Raw genomic sequence first — 24,594 nt, forward strand, 5'->3', positions numbered from 1 at the left:
GAAATATAAGGATAAAGTCGCAAACATAACAAGGGTATCATGCCCTGTGTGTGGCTAATACCTTACCTTTATTGACCCGGTACGGACCGGTAGGAAGTTAAGGATAAGGCATATATGTGCCGAACAGGATCTCTGATCCGTGCAGGACACAGGAGCCACCACACATCCACAGGAGTCATCTGCAGGTTGGAGGTTCTCGCAGGGTTTTTAAGTATCTCGATACTTCAGGAAAAAAGTACCCCGAAAAACAGGAAAAAAGTAATCTGAAAACAGAAAAAAAAATTACTCATAAAAACAAAATTAATTACCACAAAAAACAAACCGAAGAATAAATTATTCTGAAAAACCTGAGTTGTTTTTTTTTTTCTTTAAGTGAATGCAATACGCTTCCGTAACATTATACTAAACTTAGAGTTATTCAATATTTCTTTGCGAGACTACGCTCCCTAGAAATGACCTTTACTATTTATAGTCCAGTTTAGTCAAAACACAGCTGTCAGGACAAGACATTTCCTCCATTGTTTTGTCCCTTGTGCTAACTGCAGACCTTGAACATGCCACCACCTGACCTCCATCAGCTCATATTTCTGCTCATTTTCTTCACATTTTGGTCTTTATAACATCTATAGCAGTGTTTCTCAATTCCGGTCCTGGGGACCCCCTGCCCTGCATGTTTTAGATGTTACCCTACTCCAGCACACCTGATTCAAATGAATGGCTCGTTATCAGGCTCGAGCAGAGCTTGATGACGAGCTGACATTTGAATCAGGTGTGTTGGACAGCACAAAAACTGCAAATTCCAACACACAATTTGCATTTTTAGCCAAATAAATAATGAAACCTGTTAAATTTCTGCATTAAATGTAAGTAAAATATCACCTTAAATTGGTTATTGCTTGAAATTAATATTTAGTTAAACTGATAAGTATTCCCCATGGAATTTAAATGTGCCCCTAATTATAGAATCACTCAACTACATTTTAGCAGCCAGCTGCTTAAAACAGCTGCACCCATAAAAGATGATTAATGAAATTAATGGATAACCTGACCTGGCCAAAACTTCGAAGATCCAAATGACTTTACCAATCACATTTAGAATGGTGGATTTAATTTTTATGTATATGACTCCTCCAACTTTGTATGTTTCCTTCTCTCCTTGGTGGAATAAACAGAATTCAAGCTTTCCTAGTTACTATATGAATAGCACTATATAAGGAAAAAAATGATGCACAGGGGATTTGCTTGTCAAGTTTATTGATATAATAATAATATCGTAATACGAGAAACTCAAAAAGTAAAATGTTCCTACCTCATTAGTAGATTTAGCTGCTACTTATGTGTCATTTTTGTCTTTGAATTAGGGATAGACCAATTATCGGCAGGGCCGAAATTTGGGGCACATAATCAAATGGCGGATATGAAACCCATTCAAGACTGTGTTGTTTTGGCTCTGATGCTTCTCTACACCAAATTTCTCCTTGTCTACAGTATGGAAGCCCTAGATAGCCATTTAAAATCAGTCATGGAAAACCAAACAGAAAATTAATTCAACTGCATTACATGGCTGTATAAGACAGCACAAACTGAATTCTGTCCAGTTTTATTGCAGTTACATAGAAATTTTGGAAAACTTTATTTACTGTCAAAAACTTTAGCTATTTTTTTTTTAAGTTTTCAGTTAAAGGGGACATATCATGCTGATCCCCGATTTAATACTTACATATAATTTGAAAACAAGACCCCCTGAATTTTCAAAAAATTAGATATTGTATTTTTTCTGATATCCTTGAACGAGATTTGATGCCTCTGAAAATGGGTCATTTCCAGTTGGCCGCGAGATTTCAACCTTCGTGACGACACGAGGATCCTTTCTTTTTATTGGAGTAATCTGATAAAGCAGCTCCTCCTCTGTGATGTCAGTTAGTCACACAACCGCCACCAAGGGATACACCCACCAAGAGCCGACTGACTGAGTGCTGGATGCAGGGACTCTGCTCTGCTGAGCAGCTCGGCTTTACATGGTGAATTAGCAGTTAAAACACTGTAGTTTTAGCGGACGTCGTAATACTTGTGAGACTGTGATATTTGCATGCTTGTTCTGACATGCACTGTGAACCTGGACCACAATAATGCTGCGGTAATAACATAGTGAGGAACTGACGGTAGAGGCGATCTTTAGACGACACTTTCAGCATGATGGATAAAACAGACAGAGAAAAGTGAAGGAGCAGGATGGAGCCCTGTTATAGAAATAGTTTATTGGTGAAGTCTGCCTATATTTCCACGTATAAACTCTACATGTTACAGTACCAGTTTGACTCACCACACTGAAGCGTCCTGAGATGATCTGTGTCCAGGTGGATTTTCTTCCTCCTGAGCTGCAGAACCGTCCGGGTCTGACTCAGGGTCCAATACAAAAGGACGTATCTTACACTCTGCCATTTTATTAGTGCTATTAATGCCTTACGGTGAAGTTTTGGCAAACGGCAAACTCGCTCAGTCTGCTCCATTCAATGTGGCGATTTTGTGAATACTGCCATGCTGCAAAAACCGCCCCCTGGCTCTACCCCCTCCGCCCCTCTGATAGAACTGACCAATCAGAGCACAAAGGGCTGTGACGTTGCGAGGTTACTGGAGGTCATTCTCTAAACGGAGCGTTTCAACGAGATCTTCAGAATGGCCTAAAATGAGGATATTGAGAACGCTATTGTGGGGCAATGAAGGAACTAAATGACTTGTACTGAGGGCAGAAATGCTTCACAGGCATCCTAGTCTGGCATAGTGAAAAGGAGAAACAAGCATGATATGTCCACTTTAAGTGTTGGAGTTTGTATTGTTCAAATTTTTTTACGCCAATACTTTCACTTTGACTGCAAATTATTATCAGCTTCAAATATTGGTTATCAGCCCTCTTGCCAACTAATAATCGGTATTGCTATCGACCCAAAAAAATCCATATCGGTCTATCTCTATATTTAATATCTTGAAATAAGACATTTTCTGGACTTTTTAAGGGAAAAAGGCACTAATAAAGTCCAATAATATACACTTGCTTAGATTTAAGTTTTTATGATGCGGAAAATCTGATCTACTGAGGAATATAAAATGCCTCCAAAACATTAAATGCAAGATTAATATCTGAGAAAGCAGCAACAACTTTGCCTGTTATCTGTAATACATCCAAAAATTGCATCACACATGCCAAGACAAGATGATGTTTGATGTTTCTGTATTTCATTCTACCTCTAATCTTCCAGGAAAGCTTCATATTTGACGCAGAACAAAGTACGACTTGTTTTAGTGTTTTTTCTTTTCTCTGGCTAAACTTTGTTATCCTTGTAGGCTGAAGAATCAGAGCTGAAGAACAAACCTCCAGAGGACATTATTCAAGTCTTCAAAGTGTTTAAGGTTCTGCTAAAGGTACTCAATCTTGCTCCTATTTTTCACCAGTCTCCCAAATATAGTTTATTTTTGTCTTTGCTGACTTAATTGTTCCTCCTTCTGCCTGTTAGATAAAGGATGAGGAAGTTACTGTGACCAGTAATTACCTCGAAAACACTGTTGAACAGCAGGCTAAAAAAGGTTAGCATTGGATAAAGATGGGAAAATATGTCATTTCTTTTAAGATTGCATTTGAGAAACATGGTTTAAAATGTCAATTCTGTCTTTTTTTAATGTAGAGAGGGAACTCCTTGACAAGGTGTCCCAGCTGGAACGACAGAGTAAGGTAACACCTCCTTCACAACCTGTCTGAATACTTACTCCAGGACTTCAGTGTGGACTGTTTTTAAGGAGGAAGGCTGGGAATCATCCCTCCTGCAGTTGTATTTCCGGCAACAAAAGCAGCATATCTCTGAGCCAATCATAGGGAGTAACCCAAGCCACTGAGGGATTGGTTGTATGACAGCACTTAAGAAGATTAGAGCTTATTCCTTGCATGCTCAGCCATTAACCAACCTTGCTCATTTCTCTTCATTTCTCTTAAGTTTTGCATGAAATCAGAATTTTTAGTCAGCAACTCAAAGAAAAATCTGCTCTTTGGCTGAAGACGTGCTAATGACAGTGTTTGCCTGTATTTGAGCTGTGAACAGATGGACATGATGAAGACTTAGAGGTGTGGTGGGGGTTGTTTGGGTGTTTGTGTGTCTTGTTTCCGGTCTGAACGGCTCAGCACACCGGCACAGGGCCAGACACCCGTTTTCTGAGAGATGAGATCCGGCGGCTTGAGACTCAGCTGGAGCAAAGGGAGAAGGAGTTAAACCAATACAAGAAAGACATGGGCAAAGAGAAGGCAACCAACAAGGAGGTATGAGAATGGTCCCCATAATCCCCATGTGCACACGGTAGCATAGGAAGATGGAGTCGGGGTTGAGTCCTCGGATGGCCTGAGAGTATTAAGCCATGAGTTAGTACACACTGTGCCATTATACCCTCGGTATATTGAAGACTCTTTGATTTTTAATAAATTCACATAACGTGTGTTTGTTCTGTAGACTGTACAACCTCCTGAGGTCAAACTTACACCTTGTGTCTGTGCTTTTCTTTGCTCAACAGTTGCTTCAACAAGCAGAGCTGGCAGAGGAGGAAGTCAAACGGCTGAAAAGAGAGGTATCTGGCAGCTGGCACCACATCTTACACATCATGAAGCTCTGCTCTTTTTCATTCTTCATGCGTCAGATCTTTTCTCAGGCCGGGTGAAGACTTTAGGTTTAGGATGAGTCTATTTTGTCTTAGTAGATTTCCCAGATGTTCTCCTAACTATCTAACTCTCCTGAAATGTGAATGCACCACAAAATTTGAATAAAAGAGGACTAAAAAGATAAAGTTAGAATAGCAAATAGTATAAAGGCTTCAAAATGTTCGTTTTTTTATTCTTTGGAGCTTTGAAGGTAACTTGCTAACAGTAGCTAGCCTGAGTTAGAAGACTTGCTTTCATGTTTAAAGTTGAGAGCTTCAGGTCAATCATACTTTAAAGTCAGTTTAATCATGTGTAATTACTTCTCACTTCATTGTTTGTACTTTTATAAAAGCATAAAGTAAAAAAGGGGCAACAGCAGATCTCCCTGAGAGCCCACTGATACAAAACTCTCTGACAAGATATATGCTAGCAGGTAGCATACATCGATTAAACTTCTTCCAGCAAAATATCAACTTTCATCAATGAACACACAAACAAGGATAATGGTCTTGCGCTAGGGAGTCCTTTTTAATTCATATAGCTCTTAATCTACCAAAAACGATATAGAGCATTTGGCGCTAGCTTGATGCTAACATACTATAGGAATACCATTAATGTGCTAGCGGTTAGCATTCATTGATAAAACTTTTTTACTGCAGATTATCAACTTTAAGCACTGATCACATCAACAAATGTTCATAACTTCTTCAAAAGAGATTCATTTTCAGTCCATTCAGCGTGTTATATCTCTGCTACAGAACTCTGCAGTGGTTTGGAGACAGCTGAAAGAGCTGTCATCCCGTCTTAAAAAGGATACCTATGTACGATCACATGTAATCTCCTTTAGCACGAAAATATCAGGCCACAATTGAAAAGATGAACACTATTAATATTATATGAATTTATCAATTTCAACCAATAATTTTTTTTGCAACATTTTAACAGTTTAATGTCACAGTAGTTTAAGTGACAAACCCGCCTGCCCCCCCTGGAAGTCGAGTTAAATTTATTTTCCATATCGTGTCAGATCATAGCAGAGGTAATTCAGAGTTAACAGACCAAATAGCCTCATGTTATGTAGCTAATTTAGATGACGGGATGTCATTTGTACATAGTCGGGTTCGCATTTCTCCTCGTGCTCCTTCGTACCCTAACACGTTCACAGACACAAACTTGTGTGCACATTTACACACAGACGAGCCCTTTCTGTATAGCAGAGAGCTGGAAAAATCATAAAAAGAAACATCTCCCACACTAGAAAAACCTAAAATCTTATCAAGTGTTTTTGTCATAATTTCAGTAGAAAACATCTTTTTAAACTTAAAATGAGCCACATTCACCTGACCAGCCCAGAAAAATGTCTTATTTCAAGTTATTTAAAGAGAAAATGAGGTCTAAAATTGTTGTAACAAGTTGAAAAAAATCTGTCAATGGACCAAAAGAAAAGTTACTTGTATTAAGACATTATTCCAGTTTTAAGAACATTTTGAACAATTTTTTTCTTGTTTCATTGACAGATTTCTTCACTTGGTACAGCAATTCAGACCTCATTTTTGTCTTTAAACAACTTAAAACAAGGCTTTTCTCAGGACTGACCAATTTAATGTGACTCATGTATCAATATTATATATCTAAAATCCCAAAAGTAAACGTGTTTGAATTAATTTTTTGGAGGTTTGATAATCATAATAAGATCATTTAATTTATACAGTAACTTTTAATAGAACTGAGAATGCAAGAATGCAATGCAAGACCAATACATGTCATGATCATGCTCATAAGGAGGAATCAGAGTAAAACTCCTGCAATCTCAAGCTTGTTTACTTCCTTTGAACATACATTTCTATCCTCTCATTTTTTAATCAAAGTCTTTTTATTTTTTCAAAGTATTATCACATAGAAAAAACATGAACAACAACAAAAATTCATTGGACAGCCGGGGACAACAGACACCCCTATCCTGTTCCCCCTCCCCCAAATACAGGGTCATCAACAAACATCCACCCAGACATTTAGTAAATAGTTTAATAAAACAAATAGTTAAAAAAATAAAAATAAAAAATATATATATATATTTTTCAGAAAAATATTATAAATAAATAAAAACAAAACAATCAAACCAAAAAAAAAAAAGAAAATTGGGGTTACAGAGTCATGTTGGTGGCTGCCATTTTTTCTATCCTCTCATTTTTGTTTGAATGCTATTTTCACATTTCATCCTCTCTTTCCATCTCTTTCTGATCCATCTGCTAAGCTCAAAAAGCTTAAGAAAAAGGTAAGACACAGAGCTAGAGGAGTCAGATCTTTCGCTTATAAAGAGTTGTAGTGACCTTAGACCAGTGAAAGCCACGAGACTGTGGACTCAGTCTCTGCTCCAAGACTGACTCTGAGTCTCCTGCTCCTGGACAGAATGAGCAGCTTCATCAGGATGTGGACTTCTACCGAGGGGAGCTGGAGCAGAAGGAACCAGTTCCAACCAGAGACGAGAACGCAGAGATCCAGAGGAAGCTCAGCTCAGCTAACCGCCAGCTCCACCAGTACCTCGAGGATCTACAGGTATTTGATTAGCTGTTACTCAACTATCGATGAACAAGATAAGACCTTTACTTGCTTATTTGGTGGCGTGTTTTGTTTGAATAACTACAATTCTTATACTTTTCCTCACCAGCGTGCCGAGGATGAAAACTCTGACCTGAAAACACAGAACGAGCAGATGCAGAAAAGTCTGGAGGACTCTGTGAAAGAGATGGAGAAGATGACCGACGAGTACAACAAGATGAAGATCGTCGTCCAGCAGACGGACTCCATCATGGACCAGCTCCGGAGGGAGAGGGACCACGCAAAGCTCCAAGTAAAGACTTCCTGTTCGGTGTTCTTTAAGTCATTGTGAAACAACTTTCTGAGTTTGTTTTTGTGCGTTTTTGGTTTTCAGGTGAGAGAGTTAACGGATAAGATTCACAGCATGACCGAAGAGGATGATCCAATCATGGCAGCAGTCAACGCCAAAGTGGAGGAGTGGAAGGTGAGTGTTGATTAAAGAGTGGGTGTTCTGCTTTCCCATATTTTGAAAATGGATCTAAATAGTGCTGAAACAATTCCGGGAATTATTCGAGTAACTCAATTAAAAACAATGATCGAGGAATATTTTCTGCCTCAAGGAATCATTTAATTTACTGTTTTATTTTTAAAAAAATCTCTTTAATTAAACAAAATGTGTTTTAGTTTAACACACTCTATTTCTATCTGTAACCTGATCAAAACTTGTCGATTTTCATAAGACTTGCTGAAAAAAATGATTTTTTTGAGCTGTAAGTCATGTCAAGATCCTACATGTACGGTTGTCCTGATTTTGGGATAGATAGAGTGATTGTCTATGGAGCAAATTATGCTTTCCATGTCTTTTCTGATTGCACTTATTCAGCTGCGTAATAAAACAGTTTTCGAGGAGCCACAGTCGTGTGCACCTTCTGTACAGATTTGATGGTTTTACCTTAAAAAGCTCCGCAGTGAAGCAGTCTTTGCTGCTTTAACACGAGTCCCAGCTGTCCTTAAGACTCTCAGACATTATGCTGGGCCACAGGAGGTGACTCACACTTCACAGTCCTCTACCGTCAAATCAATGCTCAGGCCTCATCACCCATACAGACTTTGTTGTATACAGCACGGCGAGGCTAAACACTGCAGTGACCTTCCTGCCTTGAACAGGCGATCACAAAGACGCTCTCATCTCTTTACAAGCTATGAAACTGCAAAGCCTTAATAAAAATGGATGGTGTTGATCATCTTGGGTGTTACCAATCGATTGAAGGTGTTAAAATCAAGGTCTTAAAAGTTGTGTAAAGCTTTAGTTAGCAATAAAGATTAGAAAAAGGAACCTTAAATGAACTGTTTTTACACAAAGAGGAGCACTTATTAAATCCACCGCACTAGATGAAGTGAATGTAAGTTTGCTGTGGATGCCAGGTGAAATGACAACTCTGAAGGAGTTAAAGCCTTCCTGAACCTTCCAGAGTTCTGACCCCCCAAAGAGGGTCTCTTCAGCTTCTCTGGAACCACATTTAGACCCTGGTTCCTGCTGTTAAAACTCACCTTTTAGTTCATTACATGCATGACATGTGTAACTGCATCTACCCCCCACCTAGGAACGTCTAGAAACAACCAAAACAACAACATCCAGGCAGAGGAGGGGGTTGAGGCAGAGACTGACACTGACACACATGTATAGAGGCCCAGAGGAGACAATCAAGCAGGATTATTCTTGTAATAGTTGGTATTTTATTTTTAGGAAAGTCCTGCAGACCTTACCTCTAAAGTAAAAAGCAGATTCTTTGTATGTAAAAACAAGGTATGCTTCTTCATCCATCTTTGATACCCTTACCCAAACTTCTCAGCTCTAGAGACGTTTGGAGTCCTTGACTGGTCGCTGCTTTGTAGCCAATTATCGCAGTTCATTTTGAAACTTTCTTCCACAACTCCCTTATTCTTCTTTCGTTCTTCTTCCCCTCACAGAGAGTGCTCTCAGGAAAGGACGATGAAATTTTGGTGTACCAGCAGATGATCCGGGATCTGCGGGAGAAGCTACGATCAGCGCAGTTGGACTTGGATAAGAGCAACATTCTGGCCTTGCAGCAGGTTAGACCATTAGCTCTTGTGAGCTACTTCTGAGCACCATAATTTGTAGGAGCACAAAAAGGAAGAACCTGAAGCAGTTTGTACAAAAGGTTCCCACAAATGTTCGGCTTATTTGTGAGATGCATGATCATATACTGAGAAACTTTACCCCACAAAGTTTCTAAATGGAAATGAGCTCTTTTTTTCTAGAAGCACGACAAAATTGGATTTTTTTTATTTCAAAGAACATTTCAAGTCTAACCCTTTCAGATGTGACCTTATGAAAACATTGCAAATAGAAGCTTTCTTTTAATTTACTTCCAACGTAATTCCAGTAAGATGTATGTATGAACGCCTATTTCCATCAGTTAAAAGATAAATAAATAAAAAGATGTCAAGAATATGAAAAAATGAAGTAAGAATTACAAGAAAAATGATGACATAAGATAAAAAGTCATAAATAATTATGACAAAAAGTCAAAATTAATTGTTGTAAGAAGTCAAAAATTAAGATAAAAAATCAGAATTATAAAACAAAAAGTCAAAAACTGTTTGAGATTAAAAAAAAGTCAAAATGATGTAATAAAAAGTTAAAAAAAAAAAATTGAGATTAAAAGTCAAAATTATGACATAAAAAGTCAAATTAATTATGAGATTAAAAGTTGCTTAAATTGTGAGATAAAGTCATATTTATGAGATTGAAATTAAAAATAATGAGATTAAAAAAAATGAGTGAAAAAAGTCAAAATTATTCTGAGATCAATAGTCAAAATTTATTCAGATAGAAAGTCAAAATTATGAGATAAAAAGTGAAAATTAATTTTGAGATAAAAAAAATCACTAAAAATTTTTTTATCTCATTTAGTCATATAATTTTGACTTTTTTCTCTTATAATGCCAATTTTTAAATTTCACTGAAGTGGTGGAAATGGGATCCTTAGTTATGTTGGGACTCAAGGATATCCAATGATTTAAGTCATTTAGGTTGAAAGTCTAGCCATGCAAGCTTTTAATATTCATTACCACATGTGAACAAGTAGCTAATGTGTTTGTTTTCACTCATGTAGAGGAATCTCAACCTTTCTTACTCTTCCATCTTTTTCATCCCTCTGTTTCCCATCTTTCTGCCTTTGACCTTTTATTTCACTCACCTTGCTTTCGCTGTCCTGGGCAAAGGTCATATATGAGCTGTGCACTGTAAGTTTCATCCTGTGCCTATCATCTCCGCCCTCCTTTAGCTTTCATTTCACTCATTCCCTTCATGTTGAAAGTGTTGAACTATTAGGTGGTAGCACAGAGCTAATTCTGTCTCTTTCATACTCCTGATGACTTTTAAAGGCTGTGCAAGACAGGGATAACCAGATCAAGATGCTGAGTGAGCAGGTGGAGCAGTACACGGGGGAAATGGAGAAGCACACCCTGCTTATTCAGGAGCTGAAGACGTCCACAAAGAAAGACAAAGGTGAGTTAAGATTACAAATCAAACTGCCGGTCTATCATTCCTTTTTTGTTCCCTCCACTGGCAAGGTTTTACCTCCACTGTTGATACCATGTATCATTTCCTCTGCTGAGTCACATGACCAGCTGCACGGAACTCCTAATTAGTGTGTGACATCATCATAGAACTGCAGAGGGAGGATTCAAATTCACAAATTCATAAGTGTTAAACAACTCATCATTTAGTCCAGACTGTTGACCTAATCTGTATAAAAATACAATATTTTTGGAGGAAATTTTGTCAGGAATCTATTCATTGCATTTTCAGAGCTGTACAAGTTTTACTTTTGCGTCTACAGGCTGAAATGCTGCAGCCTGTGCGAAGCTGAAAACTGAAATTTTATTTCGAAAGGCAAATTGCCAGCTTCCTGTTGGAGATAGGTCAGGGGTGTCATCATATATATCTATCGTGTCAGTGAGATAAACATTTTTATGTTGGTTTGAACTCTGTGGGACATTCCTAGTGGCCACTAGAGCCGTTTTAGTGTGCCTAGATGGGGACAGAGAGCATATTATGGGATGCTGGGGGTCATGTTTGGTATCATATCATAGATTTTGGCGCTCGTAATGTGTCTGCCAATTTTGGTGAGTTTTTGAGCATGTTCAGGGGGTCTAATAAGTGATTTAGTGGAGGAGGGAGAAATAATTTCCTCTGTTAAGTCACATGACCAGCTGCACGGAACTCCTAATTAGTGTGTGACATCATCAGAAAGCCCAGAGGGTGGATCGAATTCTCAAAACGTTATAAAGAACTCATCATTTTGGCCAGACTGTTGACCAGATGTGTGTAAAAATATGATATTTTTGTTGTAAATTTTGTCAGGAATCAGTTCATAGCAATTTCAAAGCTGTACAACTTTCACTTTTTTATACAGAGGCCCAAATGTGGCACCTGCTGGACTTGAAAAGTGTTTTCCCATCTGTTTACATGGAGGTAGCTGAGAGCGTTCACTTACTTTGAGGGCTTGCCATTCAAAAACCGGGTCCGAAACGTCAAATTCCCACATAACTTATGCAGAGCAGGGTCTAGTCTGTCATGTGAGCGAATTTCAAGCCGGTAAGACTTGTGGTTTGGGGCAAGATCATTTTTGACAGAAAGGGTAAAAATGTGGCGAAATCTTATTTTATAAGGCAAATTGACAGCTTCCTGCGTGAGATAGGTCAGGGGTATCAGTGTATGATTTTTGTGTCTCAATGAGACGAAAATTTTGGCGTTGGTTTCATCTCTCCACGACATTCCTACTGGCTGATAGGACTGTTTTAGTGTGCCTAGGTGGCGCTACAGAGCAAATCATGGGATGCAGGGGGTCATGTTTTGTATTTTCTCGAATTTTTCCACAATCCTGGGGTGCGTGCCAATTTGATGAGTTTTTGAGCATGTTTAGGGGGTCAAATTAGCGTTCATTGGTAGTGTGGAATAATAAGAAAGACACGGGAGAAATACAATAGTGCCCTCCACTCAGGCCGAGGACCCTTATTAAGTGGCTAGTGAAAGGTGAGGCTTTGTGAGATGTTGTGCAGAAACCAACTACTCCATTTGTTCATCTTCATCCTCAAACTCTGTTGTACTTTCTCTTCATCGACCCAGGCCTCTCGTCGTCCGCGCAGCAAAGAAAAATGGAGGATCTGAAATCCAAGCTGGAAGCTGCAGAGGCCAGAGCGGCAGAAGCAGAGAGCCTGGTAAAGCTAGCAGAATCTCATGCTGAGGAGAAAGACAAAGCGCTCATTGAGGCTTCGAATCGCTTGATCCAGTATGAATCTGTGAGTATTTAATGCCCGCTGGCTTTCATTAGCTCTTCACTTGATGTTCCATCATTCGTTAATCCTCATCAGATGATCAGACACTCTCCTTCAATAAATAAGACTGATGCTTGTTTTTCACCTCTTGTTGCTTTAAAAGAGACACTCAATCGTCAGTGTGACTTCGATGTGATCAGCACGCTTATAATAATCGACAAGCTGAGTCTCAAAGCGTGTCCAATCTTATTCCGGAGATGATATTAAGATTAAGCAGATGATACTATTGATACAAAAGGTGCTTTCTGATCAGGAGGAAAATCTGCTCTGTGTCTGCATCACAGGGCACGTACGGCCTGGAAGCAGCCATATTGGAGATCAAAGAGAGCAAAAATCAAATTAGGGTGAGGGATTGCGAGGCAGAGGCCATGACCAAAGAAATCAACCAGCTGGAAATGAGGATCAATGACCTCATGGACGAGAATGAGGACTTCAGAGAGAAGCTGGGTCAGACTTCTTCCTCTCTAAACCTTTTTTTAACACTGACTAAAAACTGAACTGTCACACGTACTTAAAACTGTTCGTATTGTTTAACTTAAGGCCTGGAACCAAAGCAGGAAGTGGATCTGACCGAGTTCAGACGAGCCAAAGAGCTCCGGCAGCGGCAGTACAAATCAGAAAACCAGGTCCTCACCAAAGAGGTAAAAATATCACAGCTAATAAACCATGTCATGTGTTTGAAGCACTCCTCAATTCACTGTCTGATTCTCTCCAAGATTGAACGCCTCGAGGAGGAAAGACTGGAGCTCAAGAAAACTATCAGACGGATGGCGAAGGAAAAAGGTGACGCAGAATTCACAGAACTGGATTAAAACAGTCGTAGTATCAACATTCCTCTGGTGTGTTTTTCCACAGACAGATTAGAAAGAGATATCCCATGTTTGCAAAGCGTACTTTAAATTTTTTCTCTGGAAACATGTTTTGATTTGTTTGAAAGTCAGTTTCAGGAAGTGGGTGACTAGACGGGAAGGAAACATTGGATTTGTGAAAGGAGAAGACCCGTATCAAACAAATGCAAAGAAAAATCTTGCAAAATCTACAAACATTGGTACAGACTGGGGCCACCATCAACTCTTATTGACATATTTATTAACTGTAAGAGTGATGTATGAATGTCCTGCTTCTTTTCTTTTAGTGATTTAGTGATTGGTCACTGGGTGTTCTCCAACATCCCTGTGCCACTGTGATATTCCAGATGATCAGTTTTCTGCAGTGTTACCTGCTGTGTAAACTTAAAAAAAAATTCTGCTTTCTGACCAATTCTGACCAAGAAACATGTTCTCCGTTAGGGGGCGCTGTGTCAGGATAGTTTTATAGCAGGATCTAGATCTGGATTTAATCAGGATTGTTTTTTTTATATTCAGACTATTCTGACCTGAAAACACAGCAGAGGGAAGGAAGGAAGGATGAAAGAAGGAAGAAAGGGAGGAAGAAAGATGGGAAGAAATTAAAGAAAGGAAGGAAGGAAAGAAATTGGGGAATTTGGAACAGGAATGAGAGAGAAGAGAAAAGAAAGAAAGAAAGACAGAAAGAAAGAAAGAAAGAAAGAAAGAAAGAAAGAAAGAAAGAAAGAAAGAAAGAAAGAAAGAAAGAAAGAAACAAAGAAAGAAAGAAACAAAGAAAGAAAGAAAAGGAGGGAAAGGATGAAAAGGGAGGAAGATTGGCAGAAAATATAGGGGAAAAGGGAAGGAAGGAAAGAAGGATAAGGGGAGGATGTAAGGAATAAAAGAAAGATGTGGAGAAAGGAAAGAAGGCAGGAAAAAACAAAGGAAGGAAGAGAGAAAGGAAATGTGAAAATTAGAGACAGGAATAGGATGGATCCTTAATAAGGACTAAAAACAAGAAGGTAAGGGAAGAAAGGGTAGATAGGAAGAAAAGAAGGAATGTTAGGAAAAGGGAATGTAAGGGATGAAGAAAGGAATGAAAGTAGGGAAATTAGGGAAAAAGAGACTAAAAGGAAGATGGGAAGAAAATAAATGGGGAGGATGGAAGGAAGGAAAGAAGGAAGGAAGAAAAAAGAAAAAAAGGGAGGATGATGCAAGATAGGAAAGGAAGGAAGGAAAGGGATTGTTAAGGATGAAAAAAGGAATGAAAGGAGAAAAATAAAGTAAGAAGAGACTCAATGAATATGGAAAGAAAATAAAAAAGGAAGGATGGAAAGAAGGAAAGAAGAAGGAGGGAAGGAAGGAAGGAGGGAAGGAATGGAGGAAGGAGATGAACACAGGTATAAAAGGAGGGAAATTCGGTAAATAGACACTAAAAGGAAGGTGGGAGGAAAATAAAGGGGAAGGAAAGAAGGAAGGAAAAAGAAAAGACATGAGAAAGAAAAAAAGAAAGTAAGGAAAGAGGATGCAAGGGAGGAAAGGAGGGAAAGAAAAGGGATTTTTAAGGATGAACAAAGGAATGAAAGGAGGGAAATTAAGGAAGCAGAGACCAAAAGGAAGATGGGGAAGAAAATAAAAATAAAGGATGGAAGGAATGGAGGAGGGAAGGAAGGAAAGAAGGAGGGAAACAATGAGAGAGGGAAGGAATGAAGGAAAAAGAATGTAAGGAAGGATGCAAGAAATGAGAGAAAGGAAGAAGAAGGGAATGTAAGGGAATGAGCGAAGGAATGAAAGGATGGAAATTAAGGAAGAAGAGACCAAAAGGAAGATGGGAAGAAAATAAAGAAATGAAGGAAAGAAGGAAGGAAAGAAGAAAGGAAGGAAGGCAGAATAGAAGGGAGGATAGAAGGGAAAGGGTTGAGAGGAAGGAATTGATGGGAGATGAGAAGGAAGGGAGAAAGAAAACAATTAAATGAAAAAAGGAAGGAAAAACAAGGAATTAAGGAAAGAAATTAGGTAAGGCAGGGGTAGGACGTTTTTTTTACTCCCACATTTTCTCATCCTGATAAATCCAGTTGGGGGCGATCAAAGTGAGATTAAGTGAGAATTTACTATGTCAATGCCATAATTAATACATTGCCAGAAGAAAAATTTGGCATACATTTTGTAAAAGCTTTCATTCTTGGGCCAAATCTAGGGACAGAAGATAAATATTCAGCTTTCAACAACAAAAGTAATTACAGGAAGAGCAGATTTCAACCAAATTCTTTCACATCGATTAGAAACCAAAAACTGATCCAGCGTAAGTTACTGCACGACGACAGTGCCAAAAATGAGACGCACCTTTCCACCAGATGAAGATTTGGGAGCTTTACTAATTACATGTGAGACAATCAACAGGAAAAGCTGAGGAGGAAGAGAAAGAGCTCTCTGAAGATCTACCGTGGATAGGGCAGAGAATATTGCTTATAACATTAACATGCTGTCCGTATTTATTACTTTTCAAGTGTTGTTTAATGAGTTAAGACTGCTCTTTCTTCGGACTTAACAACAATCATATGTGTCTGCAGGGATCCCACATTCAAGCCTGCTGCAAGAGGGAGACGTCCAGCCGGGCAGATCTCTGCAGCTCCCCGACAAACAAAGCAGAACTCACACAGACAAAGAATTACGACTGAAAGTAAACTTCTCATAGATTAATCTGTGTCGTGCATGTGGCAAAGTTTGAAAGAAAAGAGGCCAAAACAAAAGAAAGGAAATAACGAATTTATTGCATGTGTTGAACAAGTGTTTTGCTTTAAAGCAGCTGATGTACTCATAGCTGAGATACTTAATCGAGACAGGAATGAGGACAGTATCCTGTGTTTATTAAATTTACTGAGCTCAAAAAGTAAGTATGTGCGTGGTGAACAAAAGCAGCTTTAAACCTGGTGTCTGTCTCACGAAATATGCTGTAAGCTTTTAACCAACTCCTTTTTGAAGTAACTCTTTTTTTTCCAGAATGAGTACCTTGTGAAAGAGCTGAGCAAAAAGGAAAGAGAGCTGGAGCTTCACAAGACCCAGTTTCATGTCAAAGGTAAGTCCAGGCCTGGATTCAGACCTCTACGTTCTGCAGAGTTCATCGTCACCATGTCTGTGCTTTCACGTTTTAGTGGATGAACTGACGAAAGTGAAGAGGGACCTGGAGGCAGCGCTCACGGACGTCCTCCAAGCATTGAGGATGAATCAGGGGAACAGCCTGTCTGATGCTGCGCTTCATATCCCTAGTCTTGAAATGTTGACTAATGTAAGTGTCTCACACACACACACACACACACACTCACAGGATGTTTCTATAGTCACTGCTGACAGGTTTCAATCAGCCAAACCTGAGTCCTTTTCTCAGGAAACAGTACAGCTAACCAGTAAGAGGTGGCTGACTGAGACTCTTCAAAAAAAAAAAGTTACAAAACATTTTGGATTTGCACCAGCACATACCCAAAAGCAGCAGCTGCAAAACAGAGTTCCTGCTGCGGAAGTTTGCCTTATCACTGCGCGTGTTTTTCACGCTGACTCATCGTGTACACACAGACATCGACCCTTTTGATTAAGAGTGGAGAAAACAGACTATTAAAACCAGAAGCAGCTGATGCATCGCTCTCGTCTGCATCACCTGTTGAAGGTGTAACTGTTACTTCTCTGATACCTCAATTGGCTAAACTCCCCTTCTCCTTCGTCTTACTCCTATCCCTTGCTCCTCTGTTTTGAGGGCCAAGGGGAAGAGGGGAGTCTTTCTCTGGCTGTCGCAGGCAGAGCGACTGTTTCTTCTCTTCCAAACAAATCAGATTTTTACAAAGGGATGATAAACTGATATCAGATTAGGGCGACACATTCACAGCAAACAGACCCGATCGCAATCAGACATTACATCCAGAACAGGGATTGTATAAAGATTCATTCGAATCATTTTTTATCAGATCTTTATTTCAAAACAAATAAGTATTGAACTCATCAACTTTTTTCTCATTACATGTATTTCTAAAGCTGCAATTCAGACAAAATTTCTACCAGACATTAGTATTAACTCAAATAATCCACACATGAAAAGAAATCACAACGTTCAGGTCCATAGATAATGATTTTGTGGAACGAGCCTAGGACCACCCTGAAAGTGCTCCAGAAAGACTTGGAGGCAGCAGGTACAATTGTTACAGAGAAAACAATAGGCAATGCACTCCACCGCCATGGCCTCTATGGACGCTCAGCCCGCAAGACTCCATTCCTCAAGAAAAGGCATGTTGAAGCTGGTTTAAAGTTTGCTAAACAGCATCTTGACAAGCCTGTAGAATACTGGGAGAATGTTGTCTGGTCAGATGAGACCAAAACTGAACTTTTGGGCTGTCAATCAATCAATCAATCAATCAGCTTTATTTATAGAGCACTTTAAATACAAACAGAGTTTGAGCCAAAGTGCTGAACAGCAAGGAAAACCCAACAAGAGCCAATAGCAAGTATAAAACACCAAATGATAAGATAAAAAGGGAGACAAATGAACAGCGTAAAATGCTAATGTGTCAGGGCAGCACAAACACATCAGACACAAACTTCCATAGCCATTATTAGATGGAGTCATGGCCATGAACGCACACAATCACAGACAGCAGCTGACAGCACACACTCATCAACAGACACAGATACATACATACACACAAATTCTTCTACAGGAAGACATCATAATTTTGAAGGGAAATAAACTCATGAAAAAGCAAGAGAATAAAAGTGAGTTTTAAGATGTTTTTTAAAACAGTCCAGGGATCCAGAGGATCTAATATGTAATGGGAGTTTGTTCATACTACAGACCATGTTTGGAGGAGAAATGGCACTGCACATCAGCCAAAAAACACTACACCAACAGTGAAGTTTGGAGGTGGAAGCATCATGGCATGGGGCTGTTTCTCATCTCATGGTGTTGGCAAACTTCATATAACTGACGGAGCAATGAATGGAGCCATGTATGGGGAAATTCTTGATCTGAATCTGCTGCCATCCACCAGGATGATGAAGATGAGACGTGGCTGGACCTTCCAGCAGGACAACCATCCAAAGCACACGGCAAAGTTGACTCTCAAATGGTTTCAGAAAAAGAAAATCAATCTGTTAGAACGGCCTAGTCAATCACCTGACTTCAATCCAACTGAACATTTGTGGAAAGAAGTAAAGAAAAGGGTTCACCAGAGGGCACCAAAGAATATTCCAGATTTAAAGACAATCTGTGCAGAGGAATGGGCCAACTATGGCAACCTATGAGTGAAAATATTTTTTACAAATTTTATACAAACTAAGATATTTTGAGAGATTTTATTATCGTTCTTATGTAGCTGGTTTAAAAACTGATCATTTAGTAAAATGACGTTCTGGTAGCCAGGGTTCCCTTTAATATATAACCCTGCAATGCTGTGTTCATGTCCTGCATGGAGTATCGTCTACTCTTCCACTCCTTCACAGTCACAAGGATGCATTTAAGTACCTGAACATGGTACCTGTGGATTTAATGTGAACCGGTACTGGGTACTTTTGACAGAATTACTCATAAAAGTACCTAATTCGATTCTCATCCCTAACCATAATACAATACGGCAATTTCAATACAGAAGAGAGTTGATCATCTCTGCAATCATGTGCTCAGAAAAAATGCTAATGAGTTGTCTAATTTCAGATATCAGCCAAAAATCCAATATCATGCATCCCGAGTTTGATTTAAAAAAGCAGCACACCCTCTCTTTAAGTGATTTTGTGTGGCGATATATACTTCTCAGGTATTTCACTGGTGTTTGTAACTTGAGGAGGCAGACGGTTTGTCTCATAGCAACTTCTTAAACAACAAATGCAAAGAGCCGCAAGTTGTCAAACTCTCTGTTGATCCGTTAGATAAATCTCTTTGCAAGGTAAACTGGGGGCAGATGAGTTTCTGTTTGGTCGATGGAGGAAGTAACAGAGTGACATGTGCACTTATTGGTGTGATTTTGGTAAACATGTTAATGTGTTAATGTGCGTGGAAGTTAAGAGATCAGTTGAACAATTGAAGTTGATGCGCACTCGATGTACTGGCTGATAAGCATTTACTGAGTCTTCCTTTCATGTTTGATGTTCCTGGTGATGGATGTGATTACTGAGCTGAGCTTTTTACTCTCCGTGGCAGGTTATGGACGTTGGCAGCATGAGTGGACCGTCAGACTCGTCTCCACACTTGAAGTCGCAAATCCATCAGCTGGTGGGGAGGAACGAAGAACTGAGGCAGGAGCTGAAATCTGCCAGAGAGGAAGCCACGAGCAGCGTCAGCCAGCTCGCCACTGCCAAAGAGAAGGTACGCCCAAACCATGAACAAAATATAGCTTATAAAACCTCTCCATCTTTCTTTTACCACCGGACATTTAAAGCAAGTTAGGACAGTTTATGGAGCACGGTCTGCTCTTTTCTCAGCGTTTTAAGGTACTGTGTGTGACAGGAACAGTCTCGTAAACCCTATTTCCCCTTTCATTTTTCTTCTGCTTGTGTTTAATGTGACAAGAGATGAACATAACTGCGTGTCAGCTTTTATACCAAGCACAGATGATGAGCAGGAAGACGTCAGATGATATAAAAGCTGTAGTGGTCAGAGAACAAACGGCACATGTTGTTTGTCTTTGGTTTCCTCTGGTGGTGTTTCTGAAATTAAAAAGTCCTGTTTGTACAAAAGCTGCAAACCACCTCATAATTCATCCTCTCAGAGAGAGTTTAATACATCTGATCCTTTGTTTTTCTCTGGTTTCGTTAACTGAGCTGGTGGGGAGCATTACGCAATGCATCATAATTCTTTCCTGTTTGTCTGGATTGTGTTTTTCTTATCTTTGTTGAAATTACACTAAAACACTTCCTGCAAAGTGATGTGGCAGGTTAAGAAAGGGCACCTTAAGAGCAAAAACACAAGATGGAAGCTTCAATGACAGTTAAGGTGATCCCATCTGTCGTGTTGAATGTGAAGCAGTAAATCAAGGACTTAGAGGAAGTTTTGCAGGACGAACTTCTTGTCAACACCATGACTAAATAACGCTGTAAATGTCAAGCTTCTGAGGAGAGGAACCTGGTTATGAAGTATAAGAGAAGTCTGAAAGTCAATATACAAAGACAGGAATGAGTTTTCTGGTTTGGTGGGGGTTAAAACCTGTCATACATACACTCACCAGCCACTTAACTAGGTAGACCTTGCTAGTACTGGGTTGGACCCCTTTTTCCTTCAGAACTGCCTTAATCCTTGGTGTCATAGATTCAACAAGGTCCTGGAAACATTCCTCAGAGAGTTTGGTCCATATTGACATGATAGCATCACACAGTTGCTGCAGATTTGTGGTCTGAACATCCATGATGAGAATCTCCCGTTCCACCACATCCCAAAGGTGCTCTATTGGATTGAGATCTGGGGACTGTGGAGGACATTTGAGTACAGGGAACTCATTGTCATGTTGAAGAAAGCAGTCTGAGATGATTCCAGCTTTATGACATGGAGCGTTATCCTGCTGGAAGTAGCCATCAGAAGATGGGTACACTGTGCTCATATCACACGTGACGTCAGCAACATGCTTTTAACCAGGGGGGGAAGCGAGAGGACTGCCGTCCACATCTTGTTTATTCACACGTCCTTTTTAAAAATCTACAGAAAATCAACCGTTTGCTCAATTCTGTAAAAAAACAGATAATTCTACACTATTTTCTGCATTAAACAAGCCCTAAATGATTGATATATGTTCTGTATTTAAATCTAAAGAATTCTTAGAAAATTGGCTTCCATCTTCCTGGTGTCATGTTTCAGCTTGGGGCTGCTCTGCACCAATCAGCAACAGTTTGTGTGTTCAGAGCATGTTAAACTGAGAATACTTCACTTTTCTTTGATCCAAGACTTGAATTAAGTGTTTGTACATAGTTCCTCACAGTTTTTAGCCTTTAGCCCTGGTTCTCCTGACCTCATAGAAGTATAGAAGTTCATATTGCAGTGAAAATTGAGTCCACATCGAGTAAAAATGTGAACAGAAGCAAAAACTGTCCTAAAAATCAAATCAGCTTATCTTAGGTGCAGGACTGTGTAGATTTTGTAATGATAGAACCATAAAACGTTTTTTTTGTGTTCCTTATGCCTCAGGGTACCTGAAATTGTATTGTATATATTTCCACCTTGTTTTTAAATGTTTTTTTAATGTCTTTTAATGTAATTTTAATGTCCCCGAATTCAAATTATTTGTTTTGGGACCTTAAGCAGATATGAGATTAAAATGTGATTAATTAGATAAATTAATTACATTTCCTGTGATTAATTAGATTAATTTTTTTAATCACCTGACGGCACTATTATTATTATTATTATTATTATTATTATTATTTTTATAATTATTATTATTATTATTATTATTATTATTATTATTATTATTATTATCACATCATTATTATTTAGTTTTTTTTTATTTACATTTTATTTTTATTATTTTTATCACTATTTTTACAGAATGGGGAAGCAGAATTCCGCTATTCAACTAAATTTGCACACACTCCAATTAGTGTCCTGCACCTCACTCCCCACTCTCACCCTGTTTCCTGCTCTTCCCACTGTCGTGTGACCAAATGCAGAAAAAATAATTCAAATTTTTATTTTCACTTCTATCTTTGTTTGAAACTTATAGTTGGTTTTCCTAAAGTTTTGGTGTTTTCTTTTCCGTTTGTTCCAGGTGAGCCAACTGGAAGGCGAATTGGAAATGTTGAGGAAGTCCGGCAGCGGCGGAGTCGTCTTCAGACCTCTGACCCTCCCTGAAGGCCTGGAGCCGAGCAGCACCGAGGTCATCAGCTCCTTGAATGAATACTGCGTCCGACTTCTCCAGGTCAGTGCCTCCGTTCCCTCACAAGCTGTCACGTTTTAAAGACAAAGATGAAACTCTAACACTTTGATGCAACAGGAGCTGAAAAACAAGGAGGAACAATGTACAAAGCTGGTAGGAAGACTGGAGGAGTACAAGGAGAAGTTTTCTGTTGTTAGCCACCAACAAGGGCTCCTCTACAAGGAGTACATCAGGTTTGTTGTTTATCTCCTCGTGGTTTGTTTTGAGTTTGAAGCTGTGCATGATTTAAAACTGGTCTTGATTTGTTCCTCAGTGAGAAAGCAGAGTGGCAGAGGATGAAAGAGACGTTAGCAGAAAACAACAACAAGCTGGAGGAGCAACAACAGGTGGATGCTGTTAAGATCCAGCAATTCAAAGTAAGACCACAAAGATGAGTTCACTTAGTCATTCTTACGTGCACCTTTCACCTGAAGCTCTCCACAACAAGGAACTCAGTCAACTAGACGCAGACAGCAGTGGTGTGCCGAGGTTTGAAGTCCAGATCGGGAAACCTGCTGCGAGAGGAACACCACAGAATAAATCTCAGAGGCTCCCTGTTGATCCGTGTCTGGGAAACATCCACTGTGTCATTAACTGTAGAGCACACATACTTTTCACTGTCAGGCCGCTCTAAATATGATTGAAACTCATGAGAAAATCGAACCCAGAAGTCTCAAAGTCAGAAAGTCTGAGGTTTGATGTGTCACCTTAGCATTTCCAAATGTTTTGCATGCGTGATCTAACATCTGCCCCTGATGTGAAGAGAAGAATCCCAGAGCAACACTTTCATCAGTTTCTGCCTCCACTCCATTTATCCTCATCCTTCCCCATCTGTTGTTTGATTTCAAAAAGTTTTAATCATTCCCTAATTTCCTTTACTCAGGAGCTGCTCCAAACGCTCCAAAAAGACCCAGGAGAAATCAAGAGGCAGCTGAGCGAAGCCGCCCGCACCATGACGGTGCTGAAGGTCAACGAGAAGAAGCTGACGCGCCGCTTCATCACGCTGCAGGAGCAGGAGCAGCACCTCCGCAAAGAGAACGGGAAGCTGCGAGACGAGAGCAGCCAGATGCAGGCGTCCGTCAGCCAGAGGATCGGCTACCTGCAGAGATTTAAGGTAGAAACGGAGAAACGGAGATGGTATAATCCGAACCTTCAAAGAGCGTCTGGAGATGCTTAGTGCCCGGATAATGTGGTTGAGAAAACAGCTGCTGCCTCACTTTTGGTTTCATGCTCGGCTGGATGTTGAAAAAAGCATATTTCTCTGCAGCAGAAACATTTGTCAAACAACAAGAAAAAGATGTGTATGGAGAGTTAAATGGTTTATCTTCAAGGTTGTCTGACTTTCACTTTAATCCAATTTGTTTTATGTAAAAAGACCTTAAATTTGATGACTATAAAAACCTGTCCTGGTTTTATGATTTGCTTTTTACTGCCCCTCCTAAAACACTCTCTGAATCAAGTTTTATTAACGTCTACTCAGATTACTGAGCCTCTTCATGACATTACGCTCTGCTCTGTCCAAAGGAAATGGCTGCGTATAAGATCGCCGCTCTGCAGAAGGCCCTGGACGACAGCGTGTCTTCCTCAGAGCTGGAGAAGGCCAACAAACAGTACACGGAGCTCACCGTCAAATACAGAGACATGCTGCAGAGAGACGGACGCCTCGTACAAAGAACCACCAACCTCGAACATTTGGAGGTTTGGAGGGTTTCACTCACCTTTAGCTGTCATGATGTCACGCTCTGTTACCTTACCAAGCATTAACGCACGCTGTTTTCCTCTTTCAGAGCGAGAATGAATCACTTCGAGAGCAAATTTCTGCCTTAAACAAAGAACTGGAGATCACAAAGGAGAAGCTGAATACTTTAGAGCAAGCGTGGAACAACATCGGAGCAAATGGTGAGAAAGGGCTGACGCAGAAAATGCTCTATTCTTTGTACTTAAATTGTATTGTTTTTCATTCAGAAGGCACACCTGTCCAACTTCTCATTAACACAAATTTCTAATCAGCCAATCACATGGCAGCAACTCAATGCATTAATTAATGTAGACATGGTGAAGACAATGTGCTGCAGTTCAAAGTGAGCATCAGAATGGGGAAGAAAGGTGATTTAAGGGACTTTGAACGTGGCATGGTTGTTGGTCTGAGTATTTCAGAAACTGCTGATCTACTGGGATTTTAACCCACAACCATCTCTAGGGTTTACAGAGAATGGTCCCAAAAAGAGAAAATATCCAGTGAGCAGCAGTTCTGTGGGACAAAATGCCTTGTTGATGCCAGAGGTCAGAGGAGAATGGACAGACTGGT

General features: G+C 39.7%; 1 protein-coding gene across 1 annotated transcript in view; it reads left to right on the plus strand.

The window, feature by feature from the left end:
- The window catches only part of cep290 (centrosomal protein 290), a 56,924-nt gene that overhangs the window by 1,799 nt on the left and 30,531 nt on the right, over positions 1–24,594 (plus strand). The window contains exons 2-25 of the mRNA XM_074676840.1: positions 3,343–3,420; positions 3,513–3,582; positions 3,681–3,727; positions 4,172–4,306; positions 4,555–4,608; positions 7,088–7,234; positions 7,347–7,529; positions 7,611–7,700; positions 9,188–9,310; positions 10,628–10,751; positions 12,375–12,547; positions 12,868–13,030; positions 13,124–13,224; positions 13,300–13,366; positions 15,978–16,087; positions 16,408–16,483; positions 16,560–16,693; positions 19,586–19,750; positions 22,140–22,289; positions 22,365–22,480; positions 22,561–22,663; positions 23,170–23,400; positions 23,811–23,984; positions 24,074–24,185. Coding sequence (XP_074532941.1) covers positions 3,343–3,420; positions 3,513–3,582; positions 3,681–3,727; positions 4,172–4,306; positions 4,555–4,608; positions 7,088–7,234; positions 7,347–7,529; positions 7,611–7,700; positions 9,188–9,310; positions 10,628–10,751; positions 12,375–12,547; positions 12,868–13,030; positions 13,124–13,224; positions 13,300–13,366; positions 15,978–16,087; positions 16,408–16,483; positions 16,560–16,693; positions 19,586–19,750; positions 22,140–22,289; positions 22,365–22,480; positions 22,561–22,663; positions 23,170–23,400; positions 23,811–23,984; positions 24,074–24,185 — 2,926 coding nt within the window. The remainder of the gene's footprint in view (positions 1–3,342; positions 3,421–3,512; positions 3,583–3,680; positions 3,728–4,171; positions 4,307–4,554; positions 4,609–7,087; positions 7,235–7,346; positions 7,530–7,610; positions 7,701–9,187; positions 9,311–10,627; positions 10,752–12,374; positions 12,548–12,867; positions 13,031–13,123; positions 13,225–13,299; positions 13,367–15,977; positions 16,088–16,407; positions 16,484–16,559; positions 16,694–19,585; positions 19,751–22,139; positions 22,290–22,364; positions 22,481–22,560; positions 22,664–23,169; positions 23,401–23,810; positions 23,985–24,073; positions 24,186–24,594) is intronic.

Source organism: Halichoeres trimaculatus, unplaced genomic scaffold (assembly GCF_033239565.1).
Source record: "Halichoeres trimaculatus isolate MK-OKI-2021-1 unplaced genomic scaffold, fHalTri1.1 fHalTri1_scaffold_10, whole genome shotgun sequence".
Lineage (NCBI taxonomy): Eukaryota > Metazoa > Chordata > Actinopteri > Labriformes > Labridae > Halichoeres > Halichoeres trimaculatus.